General features: G+C 40.5%; 1 protein-coding gene across 1 annotated transcript in view; it reads left to right on the top strand.

Annotated features, from left to right (window-relative positions):
• The window catches only part of CLASP2 (cytoplasmic linker associated protein 2), a 164555-nt gene that overhangs the window by 119901 nt on the left and 31541 nt on the right, over positions 1 to 13113 (top strand). The window contains exons 29-32 of the mRNA XM_029938780.1: positions 9080 to 9243; positions 10215 to 10293; positions 10421 to 10471; positions 10545 to 10683. Of these exons, the coding sequence (XP_029794640.1) occupies positions 9080 to 9243; positions 10215 to 10293; positions 10421 to 10471; positions 10545 to 10683 (433 nt within the window). The remainder of the gene's footprint in view (positions 1 to 9079; positions 9244 to 10214; positions 10294 to 10420; positions 10472 to 10544; positions 10684 to 13113) is intronic.

Raw genomic sequence — 13113 nt, 5'->3', positions numbered from 1 at the left:
CTCTCGGGATCGGGGTCAGGAGTTCAAGCCCGCATTGAGTATAGAGTTTATAAACAGACAAGTGCGTACGTACAGACATACAGTTTATGATTTTCAAACTGCACACGTAGATAACTGCTCCGCAGCGTGCTCCTGTTGCTACCATCAGTTACAGCTGCAGGACTCCATTTAATGCAAAAATTCTATAAATCCTGATCAAATTGGTTGTTGAAATATTTTCTTGGCAATATAAACCAAAGGACAAGACCATTGTGATCTGGGTGGACCTGTTTTATAAATAATATTTTAATAATGTATACAGCCTATAAAAATAGAATTTTAAGACATCTTAATTAAGTGGTAAAATTCTTGGAATCTACTGGAAGGTATAAGACCAGGGCTGGATTATTTCTTGAAGTCACAATTTTTTAAATTTTTGTGAGGACAGTAATACAGTTTAGTTGGATGCTAGGGTTAATACAGTAATAAAGAAAAATGCTTTTTAAAAGAGGCTCTTAGAGATAGATAGGAAAACTGAGTTTGATGTTGTAAAGGACCTGAACTGAGCACAGGCATTTGGTCTTTCTGGGTCGGTTCGGAGAGCTGGCTCCCATCCTCTGTAGAGTTGTGAGGAGGAGGGCTTTCTGGTTTTCCTTCATCAGGTTTCATAACAATATATAATTCTCACCCACCTGGTTTTGTTTCATGAGATTTTTGGCTTTTTAGTTTGGTGAGGCTGTCATTGTTCTTTATCAGGAGTTGACCATTTTTTGTTTTGTAATGGGCAGGATGGTAGATATTTGCATCCACAATGATGTGTGTCACCACCACTCAACTCAGCCATTATACAGCACAAAGGAATCTATAGACAGTATGTAAGCAAATGAATGTGGCTGGGTGCAACCAAACTTTATAAACAGTGAAATTTTAATTTTCATGTGTCACAAAATTGCCTTTTTATTTAATACTAAAGGCCTACTTTTTAGAAGTTTAAGAGAAGAGAGAGAGTGCGCAAGTAAGCAGGGGAGGGCCAGGGAGAAGGAAAGAGAATCCCGAGGAGGCTCCACCCTGTCCACACAGAGCTCAATGCAGGGCTTAATCCCATGAACCATGAGATCAAGACATGAGCCAGAACCGAGGGTCAGATGCTTAACTGGCTGAGTCACCCAGGCACCCCACAAAATTGCCTTAAAAATTTTTTTTAACTATTTAAAAAATTCTTAGCTTGCAAACCATAGTTTGCTGATCCCTGTTTTTTATGCTCTATTCTTGGTTATTGACACTGCAATAGAAACATACGTTCAAAACCCTTTGCTCGAGGAGCTCCTGACACTGGGTGGAAGTTAGGATTCTTGAAGGGAAACAGTGCCCTGGCCCTGAGTGAAATGAGCCATGTGTATGCCGTCTTTTCCCTTTTCCTGCCATTCTCCATGACTGATCTGTGGGGTCTGTCTGCGTGCTCAGTGCTACATTGTAATCCTCCTCTCCTCTTTCTCCTCTGTTCTCCACGGAGACCATGTCAAATAGTTTCTCTCCGCACAACTGCAGTCCACTCACCTCCCAACCTGTCCCAAGCCACAAGCGTCCATCCTGGCCTCTTAGCTTACCCGGAAAATGGAACCCTTCAAGCAGAGACTCCCACTTCCTGCCTCCAGACCAGCCACTTTAACTACACAGAAGCTCATTCTTTCTTTTTTTTTTTTTTTGTTTGTTTGTTTGTTTTATTTATTTTTGATACTGAGAGAGACAGAGCATGAGAGGGGGAGGGGCAGAGAGAGAAGGAGACACAGAACCAGAAGCAGGCTCCAGGCTCTAAGCTAGCTGTCAGCACAGAGCCCGATGCGGGGCTCGAACCCACGACTGTGAGATCTGACCTGAGCCAAAGCCGGAGGCTTAACCGACTGAGCCACCCAGGCGCCCCAGAAGCTCATTCTTTCTACCTTTCCGCTCATTGAAGTAGAAAGTTTCACCTTAAAACTGTTGTTGGCCACGTTAACATGTATTCCATTTTTTGCTGATCTCTTCTTGGCTTCCAGGAATTTCTCATAAATTCCAACGTGCTGGTCAACATTCCTTTTTGCTTTTCAACTTTGCTGTCAGTTATTCAGTGTATCTTCTCTGTTGTTTTAAGGAACGTGATGTGTCTGTTGTTGGTGTGCCCGTTGTGGCTCACCCTGTCTCTCTCGAACCCCTGGTCGTACAACACCCCTCTCTCCGCTTGTTTGAGCATGGGTGTTGCTTACATTCTTGCCATAGGCTCTTCAATTCTTCAGTTCTGTGCCTTTCCTGAAGCTTACGTTACTGCTTGCTGGGACCTGGTGACTGGCAGACGTGTACTTCCAGCCCCTGTCTTCCTCTGCACTGACTTCGTCATGTGCCTGATGGTCGTCTTCAGCCTCAGAACTTCTGCGTTGCTTTATCTCATCAGGTGGAATCACCATCCCTCATTGCTCGAGTGAAGAATTTGGGCATCGTCCTGGAAACTTCACTTAAACCTAGTTAATTCAGTCTCGTGAACATCTCTCTATCCTCACTGCTAACTCAGGGCTCAGTGGTCTGTGGCCTGTTGCTCCTCCTCCCGACTGCATCCTTTCTGTAAAAGATAAAGCTTTTCTACTAGCCTAAAACCCTGCGGCGACTCCCCATTGTCCAAAGCCTGTCACTTTGCTTGTCATCCTTTCCTCACTCTCACCCCAGCCTGGACCATGTGCATGTCCCCAGAGAAGCCAGGCCCTTTTTCTCATAGCCGTGAAAAATGCTGTCAGGCCCATTTCTCTGTCTTGCTCAAGCCTGGGCTAGCTCTCCACCCTGAGTTGGAAACACTTAGCCATAACCTCAAGTGGCCTGGAAGCTCACAGGGCAGAAACTATCTGAAGACTTGCCTCGAGAATGGACCACAGTGTTCAGGAGACATCTCGTACCATGAGCTTGGTTAGGTGCGTTTTCCTGTGTCTTTTTAGGTCGAAATCAACAGTTCAGTCTGTATGTTCACACCTTCTGGGTATCACCCAGCTTCCATGATAACCGAGAGTTGTTTGCACTTAAGCCCGACGTGATCGAGACGACCTGCTGTCCTCAGCAGAAACGAGATAGGTGGTTTGTGGGCAGCCGCCTGCTCTCACGTCGGGTCCCCTCCAGCCCCCAGGTGTTCCCCTCTTACAGAGTTCACAGTAAGCGTCAGGTGAGCCCTGGTGTACGCTGCAAACCCCCCAGGAAAGAGCACTCTCCGAATACTGTTGGAGAGGCGGGACTTTTTCCTGGGACCGGACTGGTAGCGTGTGCAGGCTGATTTGATGCCTGGAGCTTTTTTCTTTTTTCTTTCTTTCTTTCTTTCTTTCTTTTTCTTTTTTTTTTTTTTTTTTTTTTACTTCAGATACCAGTATGGGAATAAGGGATGATATACGTCTGACAGTAATTTAGGACATAAGCTATAGATGTCTGATTTAAAGCCTGTTAATAGTTCTCCAGAGAGAGTGCAGCACGGTGATAACAAGCGTAGATGGCAAAGCTAGATTCCTGGGTCCAGATTCTGCCTCCACCGGGTACTTGCAGGGTGGGCCTTAGTTTCCTACTCTGAAAAGACGAGTTAATAGCAATTAATAGTTAATAACCAGTAGTACCTCATAAGATTGTGAGAATACTTAAATGAATTAATATATGTAAAGCCCTTAGCAAACCAAGCACTTCTGTTTTTTTTTTTAATTTTTTTTTTAATGTTTTTATTTATTTTTGATACAGAGAGAGACAGAGCATGAGAGGGGGAGGGGCAGAGAGAGAAGGAGACACAGAACCAGAAGCAGGCTCCAGGCTCTGAGCTAGTCTTCAGCACAGAGCCTGACACGGGGCTCGAACCCATGAATGTGAGATCTGACCTGAGCCGAAGCCGGAGGCTTAACCGACTGAGCCACCCAGGCGCCCCTTAAGTTTTTTTTTTTTAACTACATTTAACTAAGTTTGAAAAGTTAAGGAGTTCAGGGAAGGATTTTATTTTTGACTGCTCTCGAATTGCTTTTCCCTCAAATGTAAGGAGTGACAGATGCCAAAAGTTATCTTCTGTGTTCTGACATTTGCCTCTGAAGAAACTATTAGAAAAGAGCCACGTTGGCTGAGGTGCATGCTATGTATGAACTGGCATCTTACAATCCATGTAATCCTACCCCTCCCTTGAAGTCCTGTGTTTATGTCTTGAACAGCTAAGGTAGGAATTTAATCTGTGGCTACGAAAATGGGACACAGTGAGTGCCCAGGTCACATCTGATCTCTTAAGCTAGGCAGCAGAGGTGTCCTGGGCATCTTACCTGGGCGAAAATGAAAGTTTGGTCTAAACAGTTCCTTTTTATTTCCAGACAACTCTGGTTGGTCTAAACCTTCGCAGAAGTCACTTGTGAATGTATTGCTTCTGCAGAGGGAAAAAGAAACTCTAGATGCTGTGTTTTGGTAGAAAATGTTGGCATTCCTCAGAAATGGGGGGCAGGTGTCTGTTAGTCTTAGATTCTTTCTAGAAGTTGAGCCTAAAGGATAGTAGGGTCTGGAAAAGAAGTTAGTTTCTGAGTTTTGTTGTTAAATTTCTTTTGCAAGGAGGTCAGGAAGAAATACAGGAAAATCACATACTCTTCTCTCACATTATTCATTTAACTCTTGTTTTAAAAACTATTTTGAGTTTAATCACAAAACTTTGAAAAACATTTGTCACTTTTATTTTCTAAGTGTTATTCTTCCATACAGGAACTTTGCATTGATGGCGACTAATTTGTGTGTTTTTCTTTTTTTTCTTTTTTTCTTTTTGCATGCTGTCCCCTGTGTTGGAACTCTCAATAGAGAGTAAGTTGGTTCAATATTTGTTGGAAAGCTAACTTTACTGCATGACTGTGAAATTAACCCTTTTTCTCTATTTTCTCTCCCGAAGAGTTCATGCAGTGTTGGACCCTTGCAATCCACGAAATGCTATTTGCAGTTATGCAAACTATCATTCTGTTTGGAGATGTGCTTCTTAATCTACTAATTAATCTAATTTGATGATGTTCTTCTGTTCTGTGTCTGATGGCTGGCACACCTAAGATGCAAGTGAGAGTAAGAAAAGACCGCCCCAGCGGTGTGGTCATTTTCCGTGAACTGCCATTGTGAGATACTGGGGAATTATAAAGCGGTTCCCGGGAAGGCTGGTTCCACTGAACTATTTTTAAAAAATAATTCCTAAGTTTTTCAATTACTAAAAAAGTAATTAGTCCCAATCTCCCCAGATATACTTTCTCATCTATAAATGTCATTCCATAAAAGCAATCAGAACAGTTTATGAAGCCGTGGTTCTCAAATTTCTTTTCTGAAATCAGATTTTTAACCCTAATATTAGCATATCTACTTTCCACTTCTTTAATTTTAGGTCATGAGAGGATCTCAACATCTGGCAGTGAACTCTGTGAGCAGGCAGTAAGTCAGAAATGTCATGTGAAATTCACAATATATGTTTTAGACAGATAGATACAGGCATATATATTGTCCTTTAGTAAGCACCATGGATAGGATATCAGTACTTTGAAAAATAATAATAGAATTCTCTATGTGGAATACTAGAAATAACATGTCTACATTTTTGTTTATCTGTACTCTATCAAAAGAAATGTCTATGTAGGAGACTCAAAGAAGTCTTCTTGAAGAGAATAGCAGTTCAGATCTTATCAGGAATATAAACTTTGGATATGTCAGCACGAGAAGAGGGGCCTCCTGGGAGTGACTGACAGGAGTCCAGAGAAGTGGGAGGCGACAAGGAGTGTGCAGAAGAGAGAAAGTAGTTAATCTTGGCTGGGATGAAGGGAAGATCTTAGACGTCTGCCCTTGCCATTGAGGAAAGCAAGGGGCTGGCTTCCATTTAGAGGGTAAATTTCCACTTACTAGAAGATCCTTACTCTTTAAGGAACTTTTTTTATTCAGTCCTCAGCCTCTGATAAACTTTGAGCTTGGTTCTAATTGGTAATGCACAACTATACAAAAATAGAGGCTTTATTCTCAAGTGTTCCATGTTTCAGATGGGAAGATAATATAAATACAGAAAACTTTAAATAGCACCGTAAAGAGGAGAGGGGAGGGGGAAAAAAAAATAGCACCGTAAAGCCAGTCCCACAACACATTCCAAGAAGGAAAGACCAGTGGCTGTACCCTAAAGTGGTCGACGAAGCCTTTTGGCCAGGACTTGAGCTACCGCTCAAGCAAACTTTGTCACAAGTCCTGTACTGTGTGTAAATAGAGGGTGTGTGGTAGGAAATCAGGAGTGTGGGGAGATGTACTCAGAACAGTAGACTTTATGCTGCCAGATGGTCTGAGAGCAGTTTGGAGAGTTAGAACCTTGTCTAAGCGTTTGCGATGTTATTCTGGACACTGTGTATGCACAGTGGAGGATTTTGTTTCTTTCAAAAGAATGATAGTAGTCTGGTGTGAGAAAGCAGGCATGCATTGACCTGCTGCCTTTTCTGTAGATGCGGTTATATGGCGCACAGCTGTGCTCACTTGTGTGCATACTTGTGTGCTGTGCTACGGCGGCAGCGGTAGGTTGTTGGGACATGACACCATATGGCCTGCAAAGCCTAGAATATGTACTTACCTGGCTGGTTCCAGAGACCCAGACTTGAGGTCAGGAAGGCACGGTGCCTGCAGTGATCATGTGATGGACAGGTTTGGGGAAGGCCTGACGAGAACTGTCCCAGGGGTCATGGGGCCTAGGAAGCTAGAGCAGAGCCGGCCTGTGAAGGTCACCCTTTTGATGAAAAGAGAATCAGGAAGAGGACCGGCTCTTAGTCACCACACATTTAGGGCCTGGCAACTAGAATGAAAGAAAGAAGGGAAATAACAAGAGGAAAACAGTGGCAAGCTGCAGGATGGCCAAGCATACTAAGCTAGTGAAAAAGCTACTGCATTTCATGATGAGATGATGATTGGTGAGAGGGAAACTGAAGGAGAAGTTCGTGGAACATTGTCTTCTGCAGTTGTAAGCAGAGGATTTCGATTGAGAATAAAAGAATAAAGGTCGTAGAGGGGAGACCACATTGCAGAGAAGACGAATCCAGAATTGAAAGATTAGTCTTAAAGAGGAATAAAATTGGTTCTCCCTTGTAGGAATGGTTATTGGAAGGATGGCTGTAGAGGAAATCAAAGTGGGGGGAAAGTCAGTCAAGAATTTTATGTTGCATGACAGTCCAGTGTATGAGGTAAGTTATCTCACAATAAAGTGGATGGAACACAGCCGAAAACCAAGAGACTTAGCTTTAAGTCCTGATCCAACCATTCACTATGGAGATGGTGGGCAAGTCACATAATTTTCTGGTTCTCAGTTTCCTGAGAACCAGATAAAATGAGAGTTGACTTAGGCATTCTAACGTCAACTTTGCTATAGTGAAAGCTTCAAGTTGGAATCTTCAGGAAAAGAGGCAAGAGTTGAAACAAGATTAAAAGTGGATCAAAGAATTAGAGCGCTGTGCCTGGCAAAGCAGGCTTAGGGAGTGGACAGAAAGCCCTGGTGTGTAGTGTTTGCTGTACCTCCTGAGGTGTACATACCCTTACCATGGCCGATTGCAAGCTCCCAACCACCTTACAGGATTCCTGGATACCTAACAGTCAGCTTCCTAGGCGATAGTGACCGACTCCATCCAACATACCACTGGACTGATTTGCCGGGTACCAAGAAGAGTGAGCACTAAATTAGATACATGTGTTGCTGTACAGTAGGTTTGGTGGAGAACCTCAACATTATTCTAGGCTCTGAGGAGACAGCCAGCAGCCATTTGAGACAGTGGGCCAAATTTTAAATCTAAGAGAAGCTAGATTGGCGGGCGGGTAGTTGGGGAGGTGGGATGGAAGAGCGATGTTGAAGAGGATCTGGGGATCCGACGGTATTAGAAAATAGTTCCTGCTTCTGTAATTATAGTACATCTTGAGCGTATAGCTAAGGTGTATTCTTTTCTAACTCAGGTTCAAATATTAAGCGTTAGTTCTAATTCTGATCAGGAAAAGCCTTCATTTTCTAACATAAGAGAAAAAAAATGGGAGTTCATGTAGAACTGAATAAAGGAAATTCAGTAATAAGACATATATTTAATAATAAGACGTATATTGAGCATAACTCCTTAATTCTCAAATTAGCAAAATTTTAAGATGATTAACTTTTTAAAACCATCATTTTTATAGTCTGTTGTGATTATAAATTGTCTCATAATATAATGGCTGACGTTGTCCTAAGAGTTTTTTTTCTTCTTTACCTAGAAATAAATTCTCTACTATGGTACTGAATTTCTTGAAGAGATATACCGTAGTGTCAGTCATTTTTCACAAGTATTTTAATGAGATGCATTACTTAAGAATATTAACATTTCTGTCCTTAAATTATTTTTATCTTATAAAAATTTTTAAGCTAGTGGATAAATACTGGAACCAAGTTCAAAACCCATCAAAATAGCCATCTAGGATTTTTTAGAAATCACTAAAATTAATATGTAGATTTGTATCCTGAATTTCTTTTCTTTTAGGTACAGTTACATGTATCCCAGATCATTTAGAATTACGTTTGGGGCAGTTTTAACAAATAATGTATCTCATACCAAAAAAATGTATGACAGCTGACATACTGAGCAATCTAGGAGTCTCTAATTAGCCCAATATGTCACAGCGTTCTTATACTTTAAGGTAGCTGTCAGCACAGTCATCCTCTGATAAACTCCGTGCCACTCCTTCACAGAAGAGCTGAGGCCTGGGGAGGCTACCAGTAGGTAGTTCCTTGCCCTAAATTTCAGATACCATGGATTTCAGTTCAACCAGATTAAGCTCTGGCGGCATTGACAGCATTAGGTGTGCCAGCCATTATGGCCAAAGTTTCTTTACCAAGCGATGCTGCATGGAATAGCTAATTGTTGAACTGCGGCAGAAGTTGGATAACAGTTCAAACGTGCTCTTGTATCACAGAGTCCAATGAAAAGCAAGACAGATTGTTTTTCCGCTTGGCTGCCAATCGCTGTGCCTCTGATTCCTGTATTCCCTTTCTACTTCGGTTTCGAATGAATCATAGAGGTCAATGTTTCCTCCTTTTTCTCTCCCTTCCCTCGTTTATCCACTGTAGGTATTCAGCATGTTCTTGGAGACTCTGGTGGATTTCATACAAGTCCACAAAGATGATCTTCAAGATTGGTTGTTTGTACTGCTGACTCAACTATTAAAAAAAATGGGTGCTGATTTGCTGGGGTCTGTTCAGGCAAAAGTTCAGAAAGCCCTTGATGTTACAAGGTAATATTTTCTTCATATATTTCCAATTTACCCAGCAGTAATAAGTGTTTAGTTTCTCTGTTTAGATTACCGAGTCCTTTCAAACCATTTATGCTGCATGGGATTCATTTGAAAATTATTAATCCTACTCATTCACATGCTATATTTAATGCAGCAATGGTCCTTAAATCAAACACTGCCTTTCTTATCTAAAACTGTCATGAACATTGGTTGAGTAACTCAGAGTTGTGTTTTAATTAGGATATTCAAAATAGAATTGAAGCTCTTATTCAATCTAATGTAAACAAAAAATATTTCCTAAATTTAAAAAGAATGTTTTATTGTGCATTTAAACATTCAGAATCTTTTTTCAGAAGATTTTGAACCAATGATCTATTTCTACCTTCTTGTGTAGATTGTTGAGGTGAGTCTAAGAATTCAGATACTAGGTCTGGGGAAACATTCCTGACAATGTTCAGCATTTTGGATTTTCCGATTAAATCCATAGTTGAAGCAGGCTAGACCATTACTTCCTATAGTGTTGCTTTTTTTTTTAATAATTTTTTTAAATGTTTTATTTATTTTTGATACAGAGAGAGACAGAGCATGAGAGGGGGAGGGGCAGAGAGAGAAGGCAACACAGAACAGGAAGCAGGCTCCAGGCTCTGAGCTAGCTGTCAGCACAGAGCCCGACGCGGGGCTCAAACCCACGAACGTGATATCTGACCTGAGCCGAAGCCAGAGGCTCAACCAACTGAGCCACCCAGGCGCCCCTAGTGTTGCTTTTTAACCCCCAACCGGATAGAGACTCAGATGCTCAGATTGTTCTGGGAATAATTTATATACTGTACCGCATAGACAGTACCACTCACAGATGCTACTTCATGCATGCTCTTTGAGTGACGTTGTGATTTGGTAGTAAGCATAATTTTCTGTTTAGCTTGCCAAATGTTTACCTGATGGATTTTTGTTTTGCTTTGTTCTTATTTCAGAGAATCTTTTCCAAATGATCTTCAATTCAATATTCTAATGAGATTTACAGTCGATCAGACCCAAACACCAAGCTTGAAGGTAAAAATTTGAGGTCTTTTGAAGACATTGTAAGGGATTGAAGCATGTTATGAATAACGTTGATATTTGTATTTCTGTTGAATATGAAGCCATTCCATCAGTGGATTTTGTTCTTATAAACTTTCAGACAGTCAAGACAGCACTTCGGGACCAGCTTCACTCTTTTTGGAGTTCCAAGGTTTTTTTGTTTCTGTTTTAATCTGCATTATTTCCTTTTTTAACTCTCTTTAAAACTCTGTGCCGTGTTTCAGAGAATGTTTGTATGCATCTGTTTTCAACTACTAACCTCTGAGCCTCACTCGAAGCATGCCCAGATTTTACTTCAAGTGTTACTCAAACGCCAGGCTGCTTCTGGAGAAGCTTCCCGGGGGTTCTTAGAGGGCAGCGCAGGTGTGGCCGTCTAACTCCAAGCTGGGGACGCAGACTTGCTCTATAAAGTCTTCTCTCATGTTATGTTTGTGATTTCCCAATACTTTTTTTTTAAGTTTACAATTTTAAATAGGTATTTTGGGCAAAATGTCAGTTTTGCCTGTGTATTTACTTTAGTGAACAAAAATTTTTAAGTTTAATCTCCCTGCTGTTCTCCAGTTCTCCTTCACTGACATGGTAACTTTTTTCTTCATTTTGCAGTGTGATATTCCTAATGTGTGCATAAAATGTAGAATCGGGGTTAACGTTCTCAATTGTTTTTAGCACACATTTTCTAATTAATTTATGTGAAAACAAGGTGGATTCCAATTTGTAACTTAAAATAATTATTGAACATAAAAGAAAAAATAATAGAAAAGCTCCTGAATTTTTCAGTAGAAATGTTTTCTTAGTTTTATTAAATGAGATTAAAGTCAGGGAAATAACAAGCATATGTGCATTTACAAGCCTTATATTTCTCTGCTCTCTTCTGCACGAAATATACTCTACAAGCATTACTGCCCATGATCAGTTTTCCTTTAAGTTTCTGAAAGTGATTTTGCCTTAAAATTCACAATTATGTTTCTTACCAGGGTTGACTTACACTCAGCATAATGTCAATTTCTCAGAGCTGCTTTGTGAAAAGAATTCTGTCTGTTTTGTTTTTAAAGCGTGACCTACAGAGAGAATAATTTACGTCATATTATTGATAAATGTGTTTTGATTTCATTCTTTGTCCTAGTCATCGTGCAGGGCGCTCCTAAGGATATAAACCTTACAGTTTCTTATCATTATTATAATACATGATAAGCTGTAATAAGGCTTACGAGGTAGGGACTGGGGGTAGGTATTCAAGTGCTGTAGAGAGTATTCGGAGGGATTTTTCATGGGCCAGTGGAAAGGGAGGTCTAAACCATTAGCTTAAGAAATAAGAGTGATAGGGGAGTTCTGGGAGAGAATAAAGTTGCTAAATGCCTAAAAAAGACAGTAGGAAACAGACTAATTAAAATTTGCTTTCCTCTTGGGAGACGTTCTGGAGTTATAGACTAATTCTGTAAAAGTCATTATCTATATGGCGTGTGTATTTTATGTGATATATACATGTATTACATATTATATACACACGTATGGAGGCAACACCGTAGGGGAAAATCACTCTAAAACTCCTAAATTGATATTTTAAGATAACAAGGAAAAGTTAAATTGGAGCCATACTTTATGCCAACAACTGAACAGTGAGTATAGTAAATCAAAGAATGAGCCTCAGTGTAGTTTGTTTTCAACTTGCTACCGTCAATAACTGAATACACTTATTTGTGCTACATGAGAGTCAACTCGCCCAGGGTCTTAGCAAAGTAGCTTCCAGATGAGTGGCAGATTAAAAAACTGAACAGGTTATAGAAAAACAACTTGTATATGAGATCTATAAATTCTGTTTTGAAAAAAAATGATCTTTCAGATGAAAGAAAAAACTTATTTCTCACAGTCATGTGGTTAAAGGTCAGAAAAGAAGCAATAGGATAGGGGGAGATAGCAATACCAAGTGATTCTGAGTAATATTTAAAAAAATAATTTTGCTGACCTTTTTCTGGGTTTCACAGATACATTGTAAAGTTAAACACACTTTAGCAGCTTGATTATTTTTCCTTCTCTAAATGCATGTTTGTGTTATTAAAATTATAGACTGTATATGAACTTGTGATATAGCTTACTTAAATCTAAACTGTCAAACGATTATTATGTGTGTGTTGTGGTTATTTTGCCTAGTGGTGTTATAAACACACCTACTCTGTGAGATCCTTTAAAGCTTATGGGCCTCTGTAAGTTGCTAAGACCCTGGGCGAGTTGACTCTCATGTAGCACAAATAAGTATATTCAGTTATTGACGGTAGCAAGTTGAAAACAAACTACACTGAGGCTCATTCTTCGATTTACTATACTCACTGTTCAGTTTTACTGGTAGAAGGTGACCTGGCTTCCGGAATCCAGAATATTACGTGCTACCGTAATTTACTAGGCCTGCTACTGCAAAATTAATCATGAAGTCTCTTTCCCTCTCCACTGTATATTTTACCTGGACGGATGATGGGTTAACTCAGTATTTTTTCAATACATCTGAAAGTTATAGTTACTTCTTAAAATTTATTCATTTTGAGGCACACCTGAGTGGCTCAGTCGGTTGAGCATCTGACTTCATGACCTGAGGTTCGTGAGTTCGTGCCCTGCATCAGGCTCACTGCTGTCAGCTCAGAGCCTGCTTTGGATCCTCTGTTCCGCCTCTCTCTTACTGTCCCTCCCCCGCTCGCACTCACTCTCTTTCTCTCTCAAAAATGAATAAACATATTTAAAAAGTTTTTAAAATGTAATCATTTTGAAATGAAGAATGTAATCTCATCCCCCCCCCCCCCCCCC

Source organism: Suricata suricatta, chromosome 5, assembly GCF_006229205.1.
Source record: "Suricata suricatta isolate VVHF042 chromosome 5, meerkat_22Aug2017_6uvM2_HiC, whole genome shotgun sequence".
Taxonomy (NCBI): domain Eukaryota; kingdom Metazoa; phylum Chordata; class Mammalia; order Carnivora; family Herpestidae; genus Suricata; species Suricata suricatta.
Note: the sequence above shows the minus strand (reverse complement) of the source record. Positions and strands in the feature narration are given on the sequence as shown.